The 22,112-nt window shown below is 40.4% G+C and overlaps 1 protein-coding gene across 1 annotated transcript; it reads left to right on the plus strand.

The window, feature by feature from the left end:
* The first annotated feature begins 35 nt into the window (after nucleotides 1-35).
* On the plus strand, nucleotides 36-20,424 carry LOC103279949 (sialic acid-binding Ig-like lectin 6). Its single transcript, XM_008117311.3, has 7 exons — nucleotides 36-184; nucleotides 2,577-2,870; nucleotides 4,265-4,315; nucleotides 5,801-6,043; nucleotides 11,631-11,730; nucleotides 17,288-17,369; nucleotides 19,509-20,424. Exons 1-7 carry the CDS (start codon nucleotides 124-126, stop codon nucleotides 19,704-19,706), a joined length of 1,029 nt encoding a protein of 342 aa, XP_008115518.3. The 5' UTR covers nucleotides 36-123; the 3' UTR covers nucleotides 19,707-20,424.
* The last annotated feature ends 1,688 nt before the right edge of the window (nucleotides 20,425-22,112 follow it).

The raw sequence follows: 22,112 nt of genomic DNA on the forward strand, positions 1-22,112 counted from the left end.
GGGGAAACTATAGCAGAAAATGCTCAGAATCGCTTTATTCTTTCAGAGGAAGTAGAACAAGGCAACTGTTCTCTTGTCATCAATGATGTCCAAAATAATGATGACGGGGATTACTGTTTTAGAATGGAGAAGGAACCTAAGGCAAAATGGAGTTTCAAAGAGATACTGAAAGTGACTGTAAAAGGTGAGTGGTGACAATGACATCTGCCTCCCTGCAGAAGTTTCAAGTGAAATACACAAACACATTCTTTGCTGCCGGACAGGATCCCCTCCAGATACACTGTTCTAAAAATGTGATGTGCTATGAACACAGGCACAAACCAAAGTTCAACAGAAAGCAGCAAGCAACGATGGGCAGGACCTGTCAAATTCACAATTAATGGTCTGGGCAAGCAGGGGTTTATGGACTCTGGCACTACTTTTCAGCTATCCATGTGCCCCTAATATTTCTCACTGGTTCTCCAAGCTGTATCCTGCTAAAGGCATAGTGAACATGAACTACTGTCACATACCATTCCATGAAATGTAGTGTACAATCTTTATGCCAAAAACACAGGCACAGACAGGAATGTAAGAAATGGGAGCATTGGGGTGTGTGTGTGTGTGTGTGGGGGGGGGGGGGTTCTGTTGATTTCAGACCAAGTGGGATCTTTTGGCCCCTGAATCAGACTGCCTTTGAAAATCGGGACTGTGGACACTCTTGGGTCATCACAACAGGACATCTGAGACTCACTCAAACCAATCCTTGACAAAGCTTTCATTCTCTTTAAGTGCCCATATTATTTATATCACTATGCAAATGCATTGCAAGAAGTGATGAGGTGAACATCTGATAGTTCCCAAGCAACTCATAGCTTGGATAAATAGATTGCTGAGACAATACTGAGCATTTGCAAACATCTTAAATATGTCTAAAGACGTGGAGCCTTTGTAAGGGCTCAAGAGAAATGTATTTATTTATTTATTTACAGTACAGTAGAGTCTCACTTATCCAACGTTCTGGATTATCCAACACATTTTTGTAGTCAGTGTTTTCAATGCATTGTGATATTTTGGTGCTAAATTCGTAAATACAGTAATTACTACATAGCATTAATGTGTAATGAACTACTTTTTCTGTCAAATCTGTTGTATAACATGATGTTTTGGTGCTTAATTTGTAAAATCATAACCTATTTTGATGTTTAATAGGCTTTTTCTTAATCTCTCTTTATTATCCAACATATTCGCTTATCCAACGTTCTGCTGGCCCGTTTATGTTGGATAAGTGAGATTCTACTGTATTTATGTTCTGCCCTTCTCACCCCAAAGGGGACTCAGGGCTGATCACAATGTACATATACATGGCAAACATTCAATGCCATTAGACATATGACATACAGGCACAGACAGAGGTAGAGACAGAGACACAGAGGCAATTTAACATTTTCCAGCATCCGGCTTCATGAGGGTATACTCAATTCAGGCCACAGGGGGAGCTGCTGCTTCATCATCCACTGTGACACTGAGTCCTTGATGGAGTACTTCCTCATTCTTCCACAGGCTGCTGGAAGTTTTTTTAAAAAATTGTTTTGTAAATTAGTTAAATTAGTTCCCCTGCATAAAGCAGTACCTAAAGACGGGTGCAACTATATTTCGGGTTTCTTAGGTAAACAACGAGCTAGGCTATTTAATGGTTGGGCACTCAATCCGACCCAGGCTGTCTTCGAACTCATGACCTCTCATTCAGTAATTATTTATAGCAGCTGGCTACTAACCAGTTGCGCTACAGCCCGGCCCTTACTCCCCTCCATCATCATGCATATGAATGTAATATCCTCATTTTTATGCCTCCTAAAATAAAGATATCCTGAGGAAGAGCTGTCACAGACATTCTTCTGCTCCTTTTTCCACTCATCATACGGTATCATATCAGTGCCCATTTTTTGTGCCCTGTTTCTTGCTCGAAATGCCACACTCCTCCACAAAATTGCCCAACTCTGAAAAACCCGGAGCTGTGGAGATATGGTAGAGATTTGAGTCATGTTTCCAGCACAACAAATATAGCATAGGGATTCAGTGTTAGGCCAAACCCCTCTTTTTTCCTGAAGACTACCATTTGCAACCCCTTCTTTTGTGCATAGTGTGCTATTTCCCTACCATATTTATCTAATGTTTCAGAGGAAGGAAATGGCACAACCATATCTGAGTATTCCTTGCCTGAGAAAACTCTGTGAAAACCATGGGATTATCATATGTTGGTGGGCAAATTGTAGGCATGTATATCCAAGAACCAAGGAGAACTATCTAGATACTTAGAAAATAATTTGCATCAACAGGAGTATTTATGAAACTCCTCATTCATACATAGAATGGCTTCCAGGTCGCACCCCAGAGACACCCCCTTTTTCTTTTGCTGATTCCTTATATTCTAGGACATTGGGATAGAAAACTAAATGTATCCATTATACTCTCCTGGAGTAGAACGACCACCAAAATGTTGTATTCTATCTGAGATGATACCCAGTCGTGGGAAGAGAATACAGGACTGGTGGGAGTAGCTATGTACTACTGACTCTCTTTTCCTCCTTCCTTAGAATTGGAAGACCCAGTAATACACTTTTCCAGGAATCTTCAGGCAAACCATCATGTAAATATCACTTGCATAGTGCCAAGAAGTTGTTACTTGAAGCCTCCACGTATCTCCTGTAAAACAATGGCTGGAAATTTCACACTGAGAGCCTCTGAAGAGCAGTCAAGTGATTCCCATGTTCACAGTGTGTTTGACTTTACACCCTCAGTGGCAGACAACAAGCAGAACCTCACCTGTGCAGTCACCTATGGAAACACCTCGATCTACAAGGAGACAACTGTCCTACTGAATGTTAAATGTGAGTGGCTCTTGCTATTTGTAGTAGAAACATTTTAAGGTCTTAATGGGACTGAAATCGATATGCAAGGGAAAAGATCTCTCAGAATTGCTGGGTTCTGCATAAAATAGTGGTGAGTCATATTGTTCATGTTCTGGCCTCTGAAAGCAGGTGTTTTGGCTGAACATTGCTTTTGGGCATCCTTGTGATGGATCTCTTCTCTGGACCTGCCCAGAAGTTCCAAGCTCTTGGGTCCTGTTCCCCACTGTGCTTGATCCCTTCTTGGATCAGATATTTGGATCTCAAGGTGATCTAGACCAATGGATTTGTCAGTGGGTTAATTGGTGAGCTTGATCAGACTTGCTATAAAAACTTGGCCACATGACCTTGGAGGTGTCTATGGACAATGCTGGCTTAGAAGTGGAGATGAGCACCCACCAACCCCCAGAGTCGGACACGACTAGACTTAACATCAGGAAAAAACTTTAAAGTACAACAGTCTCAGTTTGCTTCTAACAAGAGTTCAGCATTGATTTAGGATGCATCTACACCATAGAATTTATGCAGTTCAGCACTGTTTTAATTGCCATGGCTCAGTGATATGGAATCATGGAAGTTTCTGTATTAAAAGGCCTTAGCCTTTACCAATGAGGATTGGTGCCTCACCAAACTACAGCTCCCAGGTACTCAGCTGAGAACTGCATATTTGGAGTCAATTGGTGTAAATTATAGAGGTGATGCAGATATTTGATCTGGTTCGGGATCTTGACCCCTTATTAACAGTTTGTTTATTTTAACTTTGGTTGTAATGTTGGTTGTATGTTGTATGTGCTAAATGGCCTTTGATCAATAACAGCAGCATCAGTTACTACCACATCCTTTAGAACTCAATGACAGACCCAGTTTTCAGACTCGAAATGCGCCAATTGCATATTTATATGTATATTTTTATGAATGTTTAATGTATTTAATTTTAATTTATTGAATGTTTTGTATTATTTTTATATATGTGTTTTATTGTAGGCCGCTCTGAGTCCCCTATTGGGTGAGAGGGGCAGGATACAAGTACTGAAATAAATAAATAAAATAATATAAACGTGTTTCTCAAATGCAGTCATGCCGGCCACATGACCTTGGAGGTGTCTATGGACAACGCCGGCTCTTCGGCTTAGAAATGGAGATGAGCACCAACCCCCAGAGTCAGTCACGACTGGACTTAACGGCAGAGGAAAACCTTTACCTTTACCTTTACAAATGTTTTAATACGGCCGATAGGCTAATCAATAAAACATATTTGATTTGCTCTAATCGTGGAGTGGGATGGGGAAGATCCGGATACCAGATTCTCTTCTACGATATTCTGAATTCTCTGCAGAAGGATTCACTCACACAATGTGCTTGCTTTTGTCTTATAGACCCACCCCAGACACCAGTTATCAGTTCCGAACTTAGACGTCCGAATAAGAGTAAGTTTTTATGTACTCAAAAAGCCATGCTATTATTAAAGTTATTAATTAAGTTGTTGGTTTAGTTCACAGATTCTCTAGACAACAGCAATAAATCTGAACAAATTTAAGAACCTTGTACAAAAAGTGTTGTTCCTGAGCTACCCATGTTATATGTTGAGGCGTATTGTACTCAATTGGCACTTCTGCTATACTGTGAGTGCTCTTGGCCATTACAAATCCCAAGCCTCTGTTTCCCATCTGTAAAATAATACAGACCTATAGAGGAGCACTGCAGCAGTCCCTCCAACCTTTCACAAATGAAAACTATTCAACTAAAACCAGAGTGTGGTCAAGATGGCAAACATTATTACTGAGGAAGAAGACACAGACAAGGAAAAGTGTCTTTACTGAGAAGGGCAAGAATATGTCCCTGCTGCTGTTAATTGAATGTGAACTACTTTTGCTTATTGAACTATTAAACGGATGTAATTAAGGGTGCATGCACACTATACAAATAATGCAGTTTGACACCACTTTAAGTGACATAGCTCAGTACTATGATATAATAATAATAATAATAATAATAATAATAATAATAATAATAATAATAATACCACCCTACTGGGATCTGCGCGCATCATCCAAAAATACATCACACAGTCCTAAACGCTTGGGAAGTGTTCGACTTGTGATTTTGTAATATGAAATCCAGCATAACTATCTTGTTTGCTGTGTCATACTATGTCATTGTGTCAATAATAATAATAATAATAATAATAATTTTATTTTTGTATTCCACCCCATCTCCCTAGGGGGACTCGGGGCGGCTCACATGGGGACCAAGCACAACAACTTACATAAAATACAACAATGTAAAATACAACAATATAAAATACATAACAATCTCAATAATTAATATATCAAACTCTACAACACAGCTTCACAGAATAAAAGCATGGTCAGTGAACAGAGGCAATATCATGGCACTTCAGTCCTTGGTCTTGGAGGAGAGGAATAAAATTATAATTAGGAGAACCAATCGCATGCCTCACCAAACTATAACTCTAAGCCACAGCATTGAGCCACAGCAGTTAAAGCAGTTTCAAACTGCATTACATCCATCACGTAGATGCAGCTTTAGTTCCCACCAGTGGAAAAGGGAAAGTAGAAAGAGAAGAACTGATCTTCTCATATACCAGGCAAATGCTGTGTGTTGGCTGTTCCTTTACAGCTCATGGGATGTCCTTCTCTTTTGGAGGACAGAGAGTTGGCTGTGTCTCACAGGTTACCTTATTATCCTTAGCTGGCTTTCCACCCTCAGAAGTAGTTATGGATGATGTTCCATCACCAGTATTCAACCTACATTCCAGTCAATGGTTTTAATGGGACATGAGAATAGGGTAACCATAACCTTTCAGATGTCTTGAACTACTCCTGAAGAGAGCTACCATGCATTTTAGCTCACCATCTTGCCCATTTCACTGTCCCTTTGCAATCTTTCAGGTTCCGAAAACGAAACAGATGTCTCCCAGATCATAGTAGAGAAAGGCGACACTGTGATCTTATACTGTAAGGCGGTGGGCAACCCATCAGCCAACGTGACATGGTTAAATAGAACAAATAATATCATAGGAGACAATGAACTGGTGTTTTCCAAGGTCACGGCCCAAGATGAAGGTGACTACACATGCTTGGCAAACAACTCAGAGGGCACCAATAATAAAACCTTCCGCCTCCTTCTAAAATGTAAGTGACACAACATTTAGATTTACATGTGGGGATCACTGTGGGAAAGTGAATCAGAACTGGAGGGGTTTGGTCTGCTCCAGCAAGAATCTTCTTAATTTTCTAGGAGATTAATCTTCAAATCTTTCCTCTCTATATGGGTTCTATAGTGATGGAAATTTAGATGTAGAGGAAATTTAAACATAGTGACCTCCAGTCAAGCATTGCCCATCTATGTAGCTAGCAAAAGTATTAACCATTTAGTCATGCTTGCGTAGCTCTTTATCCATGTTATGTCAAGTAAAAAGAAATATTTAGGAAACTATAACTCAGGGATTTAATTTTTTTATTACACAGTTTGCATATGTACCACATCATTAAATAGACTGAACTATATTTCAATAGGCTTCAGATGTTGGGTCCTTTATAGCACCGAATTACCTCTTAGTCTTGGGACCTGAAACAAAGGAAAATAACAAGACTCCTCATTTTTTGTTGAAGTCTGTTGACTATGACAAAGAATAGGCAAGCAAGCATTTCACTATATCCTGTGACCTGCAGCAGGTCTAGAGTGCCTATAGCTTCATACCAGCTCAGGAAACATGTGTTTTTGAAGGTTTTCATGGCTGGGATCACAGGGTTGTTGTATGTTTTCTGGGCTGTATGGCAATGTTCCAGAAGTATTCTTTCCTGAGATATGGAAAACTCTGCCTGCTAATTTCTACAGTCTGCTAATACTTCTGGAACATGGCCATACAGCCCAGAAAATATACAACTATCAGGAAACATGGCTAATATGAAGCATGATGGAAATTGCAATCCAACAACATTCTGAATTGCCCAAAAGTCTCTGGGTAACAAGTGAGGAGAAAATTTCTGACTTCTTCTCCAGATAGAAATTCCATCCCAAGTCTTATAATTTGCTGCATCTAGTCCCCTTCCCAGAAGAGGTACATTGGGAGAAAAGGAGGCCAGTGATTCCTGACATCTTAAACTATTTCATGTGCAATCCCCTTTCAGACAGAGAAATGTTTACACAACCTTGGGTATATGGACATATAAAATAGGCATAAAAATCAAATATTTAATTATAGTAAAGCAACATTTGCAAGACTTGCTAGACAGACTAATTTTCCTTCTTATGAAGTATAGCTGAAGCATCTTCTTGCAGAATCCACTGTAAACACTGCACAACAGTTTTCTGTAAATGTCTAAAACAGCCACTAGGTGGCATTCAGAAACCTTTTCCAGTTGCCAAATTTTTCAGAACCCAAATCAACATTTGCAAGACTAGCTGGACAGACTGATTTTCCTTCTTATGAAGTATAGCTGAAGCATCTTCTTGCAAAGTCTGCTGTAAACACTTGCACAACAGTTTCCTGTAAATGTCTAAAACAGCCACTGGGTGGCATTCAGAAACCTTTTCCAGTTGCCAAACTTTTCAGGACCCAAACAGTGAGCTAAGGACCCCATTTGGCATTGGAATCCACAGTTCAAGAAGCCATGTTTTAGACAACCCTCGACCATGCAAACAGAGGAACTCCTATTGCTGGAGAGCAGGCATTGGATTCCAGTGCAACTGTTCCATCTGCTCATTGCCTATGCCCAAGATTTAGTAGCAGGTGAATGGGGAGACCCTGGAGGAAATACTACCGAAGAAAACAAGCAGGTCATGACTTCAATTGAGGAGGATGTATGGTACCAGCACCCTGCATTTACAGGGAACTAGGATGGAGACCGCCATATTGTCTGAAATGGAACCAATCCCAGGGGAGAGTTTTCTATCATGTCCTTCCTATTTAGCTCAGGTATGTCTTTGGACTCAGGCTAGTCCAATATGATTCCCTAAGAACATATTTTAGTAAGATGTCCCTACTCAGGCAACCTGTAGGGTTACTACTGATCAGGAAGAAAAAATAACCCAACCCGCAGTTGTAGAAATTAGCAGGGAAAGTTTTCCATATCTATTAGATACCCATAATCTAATTACTATATAGCAAATGTCAGTCAAAAGGACAATTTCACATCTGCAATATCTCACCTAGCTGCTTACTCAGTTTTCATCTCTGTCTCAGGCACTCAGCACATGTTCAGAGGCCCCAGTTTCTTTACTCACTTTTACAAATAAATTCCTGGCCTTGGCAAACCGCAGCAGTAGGGATGGATTACTGACTTGAAATTGAGATTTGGACCAGCAGTGTATCTCCAAGTGTGATTTTTATTCTTCTTTCCTCCCAATTCTCTAAAGAGCTTTCAGCATCTGGCCCGAAGGCAAGCTTGAGTGAGATTTTATTAAGTGTATCCGCGTTAATAACTTTAATTTTAGAGATAAATGATTGCTATTAGAATAATTTAGTGCTGAACTGTTAAAAGTTTATTATTTTCTTCTAATGGCTAGCCAAAAAAAGTAATTAGCACGAGTACTTCCATGTATTTATTTTTAATTGTAGAGATAATACTTCCGATTTTTAAAAATCATCACCACGCTTTTAGGTGCAATTTTAACGAGGGATAACATTGGCAATTACCGCTCATTTAATGCTAGAATGGAAGACGTCTTTGCTGTGTTCATAAAATATACTTTCTCCAATTCACTGGAGTCTGGAGAGCTAGGAATCACCCCATTCAATTCGTTGGATTTCCTTCTGACCAAAGACATATAATGCTGCAATTTAATGGTGCGATATGTAGGTCTTACAAGTCCTTGGTTCAAACCCAACTCATTTGTGAATTCACTAGAGGGCTTTGTTGCCTTGATATTTCTATCTGAAGTATGGGAACAATATTAATGGGAATACTGTAGCTTCAAATGATGTTTTAGGGATTACAAGGGTTTATTGATGCATCTGCTTAGAGCCCCCGGTGGTGCAGCAGATTAAACCACAGAGCTGCTGAACTTGCTGACTGTGAGCAGCGTGAGCTCCCACTGTTAGCCCTAGCTTCTGCCAACCTAGCAGTTTGAAAACATGCAAATGTGAGTAAATCAATAGGTACCACTCTGGGCAGGAAAGTAACGGCGCTCTATGTAGTCATGCCAGCCACATGACCTTGGAAGTGTCTACGGACAACGGCAGCTCTTCAGCATAGAAATGGAGATGAGCACCAACCCCAGATTTGGACACAACTATACTTAATGTCAGGGGAAAACCTTTACTTTTACCTATTGATGCATCTGGTAATCTGGTAATCCCCCTTCTCTGGTACTTGCCAAGAGAAGGTGATGGGGAAAAATGTGGATAGAAAACATTTCCCTGCAAGATGAAAAAAAAATATGTATGAGAAAAAGCCAGCCTTTGGTCTGAAAGGGGTGGAATGGACCAAGTTCATGGGGTAGAGCAATAAGATACAATTGCATTTTCAAATGTTATCCAAGTCCTTTCTCCCTTTAAACAACTACAAACAGGAAGCCTTTAAAATAGGAGTAGAGTGAGGAGACTAGAACATTGTTATTTTTCAGGCACATTTTGACATCTGTTCATTTAATGGGCAAACCATAAAATTTAATAAGCGGTGACGTGCAGCCTTGTTGAAATATATTTATTGCAGTCATGCATAGCCAATTGATTTTGGAAAGGGAGGAGGAGGCGGAGGAAAGAACCTAAGAACTCATGATTTAGAAAGGGTGTAGTATAGATGTGTCCATAGTCAGAAAGGTGTGATTAGATTTGGAAATTGCGTCTTAGGAGAAATAATGGAAAGTGCTAAAAGAGCTGAAAGAAGTCTTTGCTTAGGCTGGAAAAGATTATGAGGAAACATACTTGCTGCCTAGGAATATGTAACTAGTCATTTGGAAAGAGATGAAATGGATTTATTCTCTGCTGCCTCAAAAGGCAGGGCTAGAACAAAGTTTGGATATAATACTGAAAGTTTCACAGAGGGCCAGCACTACCATTAGCCAATGTAGGAATTGCCCCAAGCAGCTGATGTGTGTATATATATATATGTGTGTGTGTGTGCATGTGGGAGCATAGCCATTGATTCCTCCTTATCCCTTGGAGGGCAAAATTGTATGTAGACTACAAAATTGTATGTTTGGCCTTAAAGCCATACACTAGCCTATCACTCTCAGCTGTGATGGTATTTTTATTGCTATTATTTTTAAATATGACATTGCTTGAGCATCACAGAAGCATAGAATCATAGAGTTTCTATGACCTTATGGGCCATCCAGTCCAACCCCCTGAAAAGAAGCAGGAAAATCTTTTTCAAAGCACCCCCAACAGATGGCCATCTAGCCTCTGCTTAAAAGCCTCCAAGGCTCCAAGGCTTTTAAGCCTCCAAAAGCCTCTCCGAGGTGGAGAGTTCCACTACTGAACAGCTCTCACATTGAGGAAGTTCTTCCTAACGTTCAGGTGGAATCGCCTTCCTTTCCTGTAGTTCGAAACCATTGTTCCGCCTCCTAGTTTCCAGGGCAGCAGAAAACAAGCTTGCTCCCTCCTCCCTATGACTTCCCTTCACAGATTTATACATAGTCGTCATGTCTCCTCTCAGCTTTCTTGTTGCTGGGAGAAAACTGGGATATTGATGATGATGATTTCTATGCCAATGTGGAGATAAAATTCAACCAACAGTCCAGTCAGCTTCTGGAAATGGGCTGGAGCATGGCACTATTTTGGCCCTATGGGGTGATGCTTTAGGGAGTTGATGCCTACAACAAATAACAACAAACTGGTCTTTTGTTCTCCACTGAAAACATCCATATCAGTAATGAAGGGACACAAATGTAAGGGCACGGGCTCACCAGCACTCCAAATGACTTAGGAGTCCCCACAAAGGCCCAGGCAGCTGTGCACGGAGGCCACAAGTTGGATTCTTCCTACAAAGGCTTTTATTGAGAGCTTAGCAGTAACGATAAAAAATATGTACAGGAATGCAGTCAAAGGTTTTGTCGCAACCAGGGTTGCAAGGCTTTTTATTTTTTTCACAGAAAGTTACAAACATGTCCTCATTGGTGTACAAAGATAATTTATCCGATTCGTCTAAAATTGATTACATCACAAGCATCTTAACTTGTATGCATTTCCATTGGCTTTTTATGTTCTATCAGGCAAAAAGCAGCACGTGATATTTTAAACAATTGCACTTTCTTTGTCTCTGACTCTGGGCATAGTATCCACGGGGCAAGCTTATCTACTTCTTCCGTTGCAAGCCTAACTCCAAACGGCTGGGAAACTTAGGGAGTACTAGCTAACCAGTTCTATCCTGATGTACTTTTATCCTTGAAAAATAACTTCCTCTCTACAACAACTCTTTTTTCAGACATCAGCATTTTTCTCAAACATGGGTCTCACAAGGGCCTTTTGCAAATTAGGTCAAATATCAGTAAATCAGGACATAGTCATTGGAAGTATCCCTGAAAATTCCCTTTTACAAATATGTCCCCATTCAGTAGGGTAGCAAATCCACCTCCTGATTTGAGTCAGGAATGAAAAGGAACTATCTGAAAATAAAACCTTGATCCTTAGGTCCCCCTCAGGTAATGTGGGACCTGTGCACCAAAATTCTTTGCTCCACAGTAGGAATGAAACAAGATTTATTGGGAGGCTGTGTTGCTAGGAAAGACAAATATTCTGCTCCACTGAACTCTACCATTCCTTCTCATAACCAGCATCGGATAAGCCAACGAGTGCCCTTTTTGCAGTGATGGGTGCCCTGTCTGTGATTGTGGTCGTCATACTCATCATTGCTGTCATTTTGATTTTCAAAAAGTAAGTAACAATCATTGTTTTTTGTTAATTTCTGGATGGATGGAGGAGCGAGTTGACAATCGGAAGAAGCTGGAATGGGGAGAGTGTGTGGCAAGAAGGTGAAAAGCATTGTGAATGAACTGTGATCCTATGTCACATGAACACACACAGTACAGTTTGTTCTGGTTTCATTTTGCAAGCTGATTTTTAGCAGCCAGTTTATGAATCCACCCTGATATAAAAAAGATTATAGTGGCTGGATCATACCAAGCCACGCAAATCTCCAATAGTGTCATCTCCAGTTATATCAGTAAGCGTGGGGATCCTGTCCCCAAATAAGAATTCTGACCCCTTGAAATGTTCCATCATTGGTTCCCAAATATCTAGCATTGCAGTAACTTTAAACATCAAACAAGCCTTTAACATTTGGGCAATGTTGGTACCCAAAGAAAAAGGGAAGGCAAAATAATTAAGGCAATGAAAACCCAGCACCTCGTATGAGTTGCAAAGATGTTCTGAAAGATGTTCATTGTCTCAGTCTCCTACAATTATAGAAATGTGCAGATGAAAGGAATTTTTAATTATTTTGAGTAGGTGGAGATTTTTTATAGGAGTTTGCACATTTATGTGAGCCAATTCTCAGAATTTGGAAAAGTCGTTTTCGGGTATGACAGTGTCAGACATTTTCCAACAAAGATCAACTATTCAAAGCGATCTTTCCAAGCTCTGACAAGTCTTAGGACCTTTCCAGACATTCATCTTCTCTCCAAGTGACTACCCAGTCTGCCCATCTGGTTGATGTTGTTCTGACGGGTAAATGGCTGCTTCTTAGACCCATTATGCTCTTTGCAGACTGATTGCTAAGACATTCTCAGATCTTGTCAGGGGTGAAGATCCAGACAATCTCACCCATTCCTAGTAATAGTTGTGATGTTTACAGTATGACCCTTGTATTCACAGTTTCATTTTTCCACTTCCAACAAAGGCATGTTTAGGTCCTCTATGGTATTCTTGGGCTAGAAGTCTTCATTTCAATAGGGCTTGCTATTATCCATGGTGTTGCATGGGCCAACAAAAATGAATTGGTGGGCCGCATGCAGCCTGCGGGTTGGATCACACTGTTCTATGGAAACCATATTACTGCTGCCTTCAAATAGTTGAGACTATTTAAGCAGCACTGTGACCTTTTCTTGCCTGATAACAAGGCATGTTTTTGGGTTCTCTCAAGATCTGAAATCTCACAGAAGTCATTGGATCTTGTATAAACCTTCCACTTCTGCCCTAGTGGTTAGTCTTAAATTGACCTGGCGAGTGGGGGACCTTGCCTTTTATTGCTTTAAGCAAACTTGGCAGACCCATTTACACCACAGATGCTCAAAGCAGAATATATGGCTCTCTCAGTCTTCTCCATAACTTCACAACAATCCTGTAAGGAAGGCCATGCTGGGATTTACTGGCTCCATGGGTGTCCAGTGAATGTCATGGCTGAATGTAAATTAGAGCTCCGGTCTCTCAAGTGCCAGCCAAACACCCTAAAGACATGAATTATTCGAATTATCTTATTTATAATCATAATGTCTTGGACTGTGTCTCCCATCATCCCAGCCAGCTCAAGCTATCTTGAAATAATGGAGGTATAAGCCAACAAGTCTTGCAGAAGGATGGTTTATTCCATTAGGCTCTGATTTGCCTGTATTTGTTCTCTCCTTTCTCCTTGAAAAGATTATCTGCACTATGAATAATCTCTGAGATTTATTTTAAAAGCTTCTCTTCTATTCCATACAGAAGATAATCTGTCCTTTTTTTCTTAATGTTCCATTTTTTACTGTTTCAGTGTTGCTAATATATTCCTCTCTCTCCCTTTCCCTCTCTGTGCCTTTTCTTCTTTAATTCAAATATGAAAATTTTTATGAATGCTTCCCTCATATAAGCTTTATTAGTTTGCCATATAGTTAGTTTATCCTTCTCCGGAGTATTATTAAGTCTGAAAAAAATCCCCTTAGTTCATCAGTACGCCACCTCGTTGTCTGACAATAACAAATTATTTAATTTCCCAGAGCAAAGTCGCTCTTATTTATAATTGATCAACTTAAATATGCCGTGTTACAATCAATTTCTGCCGAAGCTCCCAAGTAGGCTGCCTAAAAAAAGAGATATTTCTGAAGCAGGGAGAAATCAGGAAGGTAGATCTGGTTTATACTGAGACGCACCGTTGGTTCATTCAGCTTCAAATGAAACTGATTGGTACGGAGGTCTCTTCAAGGTCTCTGACAATGTTCTTTCCAAGTATGAGACTGTTTACTAGTGTGTCTATGGTTAGGGAAGAGCAAAACATGGTCTTCCAGATGTTCTTTGATTGCGATTCCCATTAGACCTCACCAACACAGCTGATAGTGCAGGTTGACTTGAGCCAGCGCCCAATAAAACCTGGAAGGCTGCATGATCCTTAGCCTTCTGCCGAATGTGGGCTTTCTTCATACTCTCCAAAGACTTAAAGATGGAAACCAAGGCATGCAACATTAGAATCTGGTCAAGAGAGCCAAAGTTATTAATTTGCAAGAAAATGCAAGCTAGAATAGACTGCAGTGGTTTTCTTTTGCCTGAACCTACTGGGAAGGACAAGATGAGGGTGATCCCATTTGTCAGATTTAATTGCACAAAATTACTTTTACAGCAGTTGAAGTAATCTAAGGGGAAACTGGGGCATTTTAACAATAGATGTAAAAGAGGGAGAACAGAGGATTAATTGGGGCTGTCTTTACCAAAATTGGACAGTTGGAGGGTACACTCATACTGATCTTTCCATGTTTCTGTTGGCTAAAAAAAATTCCTGTATTTCTCTATTGGAGTTCCCAGTGGCACAGCTGGTTAAACAATTTAGCTGCTGAACTTCCTAACCAAAAGGTCAGCGGTTCAAATCTGAGGAGTGGGGTGAGCTTCCGCTATCAGCCCCAGCTTCTGCCAATCTAGCAGTTCGAAAAAATTCAAATCAATAGGTCAATAGGTACCACTCTGGTGAGAAGGTAATGCTGCTCCATGCAGTCATGCCAGCCACATGACCTTGGAGGTGTCTATGGACAATGCTGGCTCTTCGGCTTAAATGGAGATGAGCACCAACCCCCAGAGTTGGACATGACTAGACTTAATGCCAGGGGAAAATTTTTACCTATTCCTCTATTAAACATTCAAACATAAATAGAACCCAGGATTTGGAGACAGAAAACTTGAGATGTCTCCTTTACCTTTAATAGCTGTATAGAAGAGGGAATTTCAACAACACTTGCTGAAATGCCTTCATCAAAGGTACACCAGCCCTCTCCAGTTTTTACTCTGGCAACCCTAGTCAAATCTAATATGGCAAAATCTTGTGTACCTTTGCAAAGTCCTCCCAAGGTCTAATAAAATGACACCCAACCTGAAAGCAAATATTGCTTGGTGATTTGATATAGAAAATTCCAGATTTTAAAAGTTATTTTGTCCTACAATGCCCCCAATCCCCCTGACCACAAGAAGTACTTGGAACAGAAGTCCAAGAAAAATAATTTCTGCAAAGTCTGAAGCACATTCCTAATACTAGCTTCTCGAAGGAATAGTTTTCCTTTGTCATGAAAGTTATCCTTCCCTTATTCATATATTTGTAAACCAGTCCAAAATCCAAGTTTGTTTATTTTTCCTTTGATGTAATAATGATTGGCTCATAGAACAGCCTCTCTAATTTGTCATTTGGTAACATATTCAGATGCCCGAGGCTTAAATCAATGTGTTCTTTGAAAAACTAATATATTCTTATCCTTAGATTGCTTTCTAAAATATGCTGTTTATTCTTCATTTATCACATTATTTAACCCATGACTGTTTGTTTGCATGCATAGAATCAGACCTGTAACTAAAGAGAGAAACCATCAACAAGAAAAGGGAGAACAGCTCCTTATGCAAGGCTCAACAAAGCCATGCAGTTGGCATATAACTTGCACATGGAAGACTGGCATACCCTTCAATGAAAATCATAGCTCCATCTTATTTCCTTGAAACAATCCAAAGTATACAGCAGATATATTTGTACCACGTTCTTTTATTATCAGTTTTGAATTATATTCATTTCGCTTGCACCTTTGAATTTGAAGTCTCAAAAGCATATCTTCTGCTGTTAGAGGATGTGCAATGGTAATTCAAAAAGGTTCCCATAGCAGTACTGTTCATTGATTTAAAAATTATTTCTATTAAATGAGCAAATAACTTTTCCAGGTGTTCTGGAAAATATTCTCCAGATTCTTCAGGTAAGCTCCTTTACTCTGTTTCACCTTTTTTTGTCTGTCTAATCTATTATCTAAATTATCATTGTATTCTTTTGAAGATATCATCTGTCTCCTGCTTTCTTACTGAAACTTTTAACTAGTTCTGAAACAAAAACTTTCAAATGATGCTTTTCAACACCTGCATCTCTCCTAACTGTTTATCTACTAGCTTTTCTTTTGTGCCGTTAATGTGTAACATCCAGTGAAAAACGTATTGGGAATATATCTCCTTGATGCCCATCCGCATTATATGCATACAATCAAAGTGCTGCATGCTGTTCTTGTTTCCATCTTTGTCTTGGATTTTGCCTGGTTTTGAAAACAAAAAATCAAGTCTGTGTAATAATTTCCCCTCGCTCTTACTAGTGCATGCTTCCTACATTATGCTCTTTTATTAAAACCTAGGCAACCTCATCTTCCTTGGTAGGTGGAGATGTAGAGCATTGCTTCTTACATTCAGAATGAATGTAAGAGAGGGATATCTCTTGGAGAAAACAATGTCTGGAAAGGTTCTTCTATCAAGGAAAGTAGTTGCGGGTAGCTGCTTCCCATTCACACTACATGGTTATAGTGCTATGATTTCACTTTAGCCTGTGGAAACCTGGGATTTGTAGTCTTTTGAGCCATTTGAACATTCTGACTGAGAATTCAAAAAGATTCTCCCTAAACTTCCAATCCCTGGATTTCATAGGCTTTTAAGTGGACTTCTTTCTCTAGAATTGTATAGTGTAAATAGGACCGTGGGTGTTCTGTGCATGACTAAATATTCTACAGTGCAGTGATTGTATTTCTGCAAATCATGACTTACATCATGCCCGCTAAATCATTACCAATACAATCAACTCCTCTGTGGCTGTTATCATCATGGATAGCAGTGAATGCGTACAATCTGTGGCGGTGAATCTGTAAATGGCTTGTGTTCATGGAGGGTTGGTATTTTATGTGATATTTTATGTAATATGATAACGTCGACATGGTCCGATTGAAAGCTGAAGCATGAGGTTTTTAGACAAATGGATCTAATTTACTTATGTTTTAATTTTTATAATGTATTTTAATGATGTATTTTTATAGTTTTAATTGATTATATGTACTGTTTTTTGTTTTATTATTATGTTCTTGGCATTAAATGTTGCCAACTGTGTAAGCTGCCCTGAGTCCCCCCGGGTGAGAAGGGCGGGGTATAAATTCTGGAAATAAATAAATAAATAAATAAATAAATAAATAATGTGGAAGATGGTCTAGGCTGTGTTAGATATAAAGGAAATGACATTTCTTTTCAGGTACCAAAGGAAATCTATGATGGACATGGAATCGCACAAAACACTCCAAACACCTCGTAGCGACTTCCCCCCCAATGACCAGGTGTGTAGTATCTCCGTTTCCCTTTTACTTTTAAGCCATCCATATTAGCACTTGGATGACCAGCAGCCAATGTGAACAGTTTGGAGTGGGGTCTTTGGACCTTCTGGTGGGTTTTGAGTTCCTACTGGTTCTTCACTCCCAAAGCAACTCTCAAGAGTAATAACATTTTTAGAATCCCACTGCCATTTATTGGATTTGGGGAAGGTAGTCTGAGAAGTAACCTTTCCAAGCCTTGCTCCCAACCATGCTAAAGGGTTACTTATGCTGCTTTACTGGGATCTATCTAGTGTCTCTAAGATCGGAGGATTCAAGATTGTGGATCTGCAGTGTCCAGCAAGATTCTGCTAAAGGTTGAGCTAGCCATTTGTGTTGTCTCTTCAGGCCACAAATGAAAACACTTACGGCTCTGCACATCTTAGAATCATAGAATCGTAGAGTTGGAAGAGACCTCATGGGCCATCCAGTCCAACCCCATTCTGCAAAGAAGCAGGAAAATCTCATTCAAAGCACCCCCGACAGATAGCCATCCAGCCTCTGCTTAAAAGCCTCCAAAGAAGGAGCCTCCACCACAGTCTGGGGCAGAGAGTTCCGAACAGCTCTCACAGTGAGGAAGTTCTTCCTGATGTTCAGGTGGAATCTCCTTTCCTGTAGTTTGAAGCCATTGTTCCGCGTCCTAGTCTGCACGGCAGCAGAAAACAAGCTTGCTCCCTCCTCCCTATGACTTCCCTTCACGTATTTGTACATAGCTATCATGTCTCCTCTCAGCCTTCTCTTCGAAATATACCTAGTTCTTTAAGCCGCTCCTCATAGGGTTTGTTTTCCAGACCCTTGATCATTTTAGTCGCCCTCCTCTGGACGCTTTTCAGCTTGTCAACATCTCCCTTCAATTGCGGTGCCCAGAATTGGACACAGTATTCCAGGTGTGGCCTGACCAAGGCAGAATAGAGGGGGAGCATGACTTCCCTGGATCTAGACGCTATACTCCTATTTATGCAGTCCAGTATCCCATTGGCTTTTTTCGCTGCCGCATCACATTATAGGCTTCTGGAGTGTTAGCTATCCCTCCCAGTCAAGATAAAGTTGACAGAGAAGACAGTCTTCATGCTCCACCATGAATAGGATTCCATTTGGACACATCTCTGCCTATATAGGTAGAGGAGTAATCATGGTGGGACTGGAACATAACTATGTAATAGTAGCAGATGTATTTCTTTTCATCACTGAGGAAACTATCTGGGTTTGATCAGAATTGCAGTCCAAAACAAATATCAGAAAGGAGTAAGCCAACCAAAGTCAACAGTCTAGAATCAAGAGCACAAAGTTTACACAAAAAGCCAATAGGAATCCAGTGCGATGATCCTAAGTCCGATTAGCGAGGTCAAGCTGGAAAAATATAGAGTCACTTCAGGAACAAACAATAGCCAAGGTCATAATCCAGGGTCCGGCATGATGAGAGTCCTAAGAGTAGCAGTCAGGGTTCAGTTGAGAAACAACAGTATTGACTGCCAGTACAAGCCTTCATACAGAGAGTCTCTTTATCTTACGATCTTAGCTGTTGGTTGTTTACGGCTCATTTCTTTGCTAATCTTGCAAAATTAGCAGAACTGCAAAATTCTGCATGCTCTCTCCTGTGTTCCAAAGCTGGGGGTATGTTTAACCCCTTGCTAGCTTGTTCAGATGTATTTTCCTCAGCTTGATCAGGCTGCTGAAATGAAAACTAGGCTGGGGAGACTGATGGGAGCTGCTGGACTCCATCTCCTCTGCTGACCACTCCAGCAACTCTTCATTCTTACTATCAAAACCGACCATAACACCAGAGACTAAATGACAATGCTGTCCTCTAGGACCTCCTTGGGGTCCTCAGAAGGTCTCATAGGTTGACATCATTATTGTTTATATGGCTACAGCCACATAGCCAGATTTTTTTGCTGCTCTTCTTTTTACTAGTCATTAATTGACCACAGGGAGATGGGACAGAGCAAGATTCTGTCTGAAGGGAAGAGTGTTATTCTTCCTGGTATGTCTCAGTATTCTATTTTTTTAATTCCTCCAGAATTACAGTCCTCTACACAGGCTGCAATATTAGCTGAGTTGTAGAGTTTGTATATATTGGGTGCTTGTTCTTCCTCCCACCAATAGGATCCCAACCTGATGTTCCCAAATGATGTTGGCAATGATGTTCCCAAAGAATCAGAAAAAGCTGAAGAAGCGATGGACGAAGTCCCTAATGATCCCGAAGACCTTCATTATGCATCTTTGACATTTGTTGCACGGCAGGATATACCAGATGTGATTCCAGAAGAACCTCAAACAGAATATGCAGAAATCAAGAAATAGTTGCTCTCAGACTTTTCAGCAAAAACGCAAACAGCAAGTTAATGGGAATCCTCTTCAGTCTAGTTGACATTGAGGAATCTGCCTCCTGGTTCTGATCTCCTGTATGCCTTTAGAAGAAATAATTTCCTTCTACGGTCTCACCTGTACTGGATTACAGAGTTTCAACTAGTAATGTAGTTGCCCTCCTGAGAACCAACTCCATTCACATTGCCTTTATCTACAGCAATTTTGGAAGAGGGGCAGAGCTCAATGGCAGTGTGTATGTTTTAGAAACAAAGGACCCAATTTCAATTCTTAGATGCTTTCCGGACAAAGGATCTCAGTAGCAGAGGGATTACAATATACTCTTGCTTGAGGTTCTGGGAAACCATCCCAATCAGTACTGAATGGAAGAAGAAAGGATATTTGAAAATATTGGAGAAATTGTCAGAAAATCTGTTATTCCCATGTTCAAACATCCTTATTTCAGAGAAAACCTCTCTAGGAATCTCTCGGTCTTTCAGTGTTACTCTATGGTCTAGGCCCATCAGAATGTGACCACAGAGTCACACTGGAAGACCTAGAGATTTTTAGAGAGGCCGTATTAATGAAATCTGTGAATGACCAAATCCTCTAATGTAGAGGCTGATTAACATTTGTAATTTGTTTCACGGCAACCTCCAGTCCTGGAATGGATTGTAGATACCTCTCTAGAATCTCTCCGTCTTGCAGTGTTACTCTATGAGCCATGGTGGCACAATGGGTTAAACACTTGTGCCAGCTGGACTTCTGATCTGAAGTTGTTGTCCTGAAGGTTGCCAGTTTGAATCTGTAAGATGGAGTGAGCTCCCATCCGTCAGCTCTAGCTTGCAGGGACATGAGAGAAGCCTCCCAGCAGGATGGTGACACATCTGAGCATCCCCCAGACAACGTCTCTGTAGACGGTCCATTCTCTCATACCAGAAGCGACTTGCAATGTGTTCTCAAGTTGTTTCTGACATGATAAAAAGTGTTACTCTATGGTCAATGTTGTCTAGAATATGATCATAGAGTTGCAGTGCTGAACCTAGAGATTCCTAAAGAGAACATGTTAAAAAAAATCAGCAAATGTTCAACTCCAGAAAAGTGGAAGGCTGACTATAATGAATCATTTGTTTAGTGCTGATCTCCAGCTTTAGAAGATCTGGCTGTCTTCCTCCTTGATGGTGTTTAGATGTCAAGATGGGAGATTTTTATTTATTGTGCAAGAATACTGTAGGGACACAGTAAAATAACCCCCATAAAATGATCCAGTGCTTTGGGAAATTAGGGAACTTTTGGTTTTGCATTGGCTTTGGACTACAGCTGCCATAATATCTTAAGGTAAAGGTTTCCCCTGAGTTAAGTCCAGTCATGTCTGACTCTGGGGGTTGGTCCTCAACTCCATTTCTAAGCTGAAGAGCCGGCGTTGTCCGTAGACACCTCCAAGGTCATGTGGCCGGCATGACTGCATGGAGCGCTGTTACCTTCCCGCTGGAGCGGTACCTATTGATCTACTCGCATTGGCATGTTTTCGAACTGCTAGGTTGGCAGAAGCATAATATCTTATCATCAGCCATATTGGTTTGGACTGTTAGGACTTAAAGTACAAAATATCTGGGAGCACCTTTGCAGGGATCGATGTCTTGTTGAAAAATTGCAAATAAAAGAAAGCATTTTTAACGTGAGAGATTCTCTCTCTAGGAATTTCTAGGTCCTTGAGTGTTACTAAATGGTCAATGTCAACCAAAACCTAGAAATTTCAAGAGGGGCCATATTAAGCCAGTTTGTAAACAATGAATCCACAAAAGTTAAACCCACAAATGTGGATGACTGGGTGTAATGTGTAATTTATTTATTTGTAATATCTGATCCTGGATGATCTGCCTGTCTGCTTCTTCGATGATATTTGGACTTTTATGTATGATATCATCGGTTTCTGCTTATTTTATTATTTGAAATCCCCACAATTTATTTTTGTAAGTTTGAAGTTGTTTGTTTCCCTAACCTTCCCTCCATTGTCATGTTGCTGCCTTCATGGCATATTCTCTTCTTAAAAAACAAATAGTGTAATTTATATATTTTATTGTGTTGTGTTTGATTGTAATAAGAGAGAAAAGTCATCCCAGCCATGGGGCAAATATGTGAGACAGAATTTTAAAATAAATACATGAAAAAGTGATAAAAACACTTTGTTTGAAGTCCTTTGGAAAGAAGAGACAAAGGGAGATGTGGGCAGGGGAGGCTGTCAGAACCCTGCTACTAGAGCCTGGATGTGGCTCTGAGTTTCAGGGTCACTGACATTGATAAGACACCTGCGTCCCAGGACTCGGAGGAGAAACGGCTGATGGACTTGGCGGGGAATTTGCGCGGGGTTTTACTGAGCGGGAAGAGACTGTTCAAATGAGG

This window comes from Anolis carolinensis, unplaced genomic scaffold, assembly GCF_035594765.1.
Source record: "Anolis carolinensis isolate JA03-04 unplaced genomic scaffold, rAnoCar3.1.pri scaffold_10, whole genome shotgun sequence".
Taxonomy (NCBI): domain Eukaryota; kingdom Metazoa; phylum Chordata; class Lepidosauria; order Squamata; family Dactyloidae; genus Anolis; species Anolis carolinensis.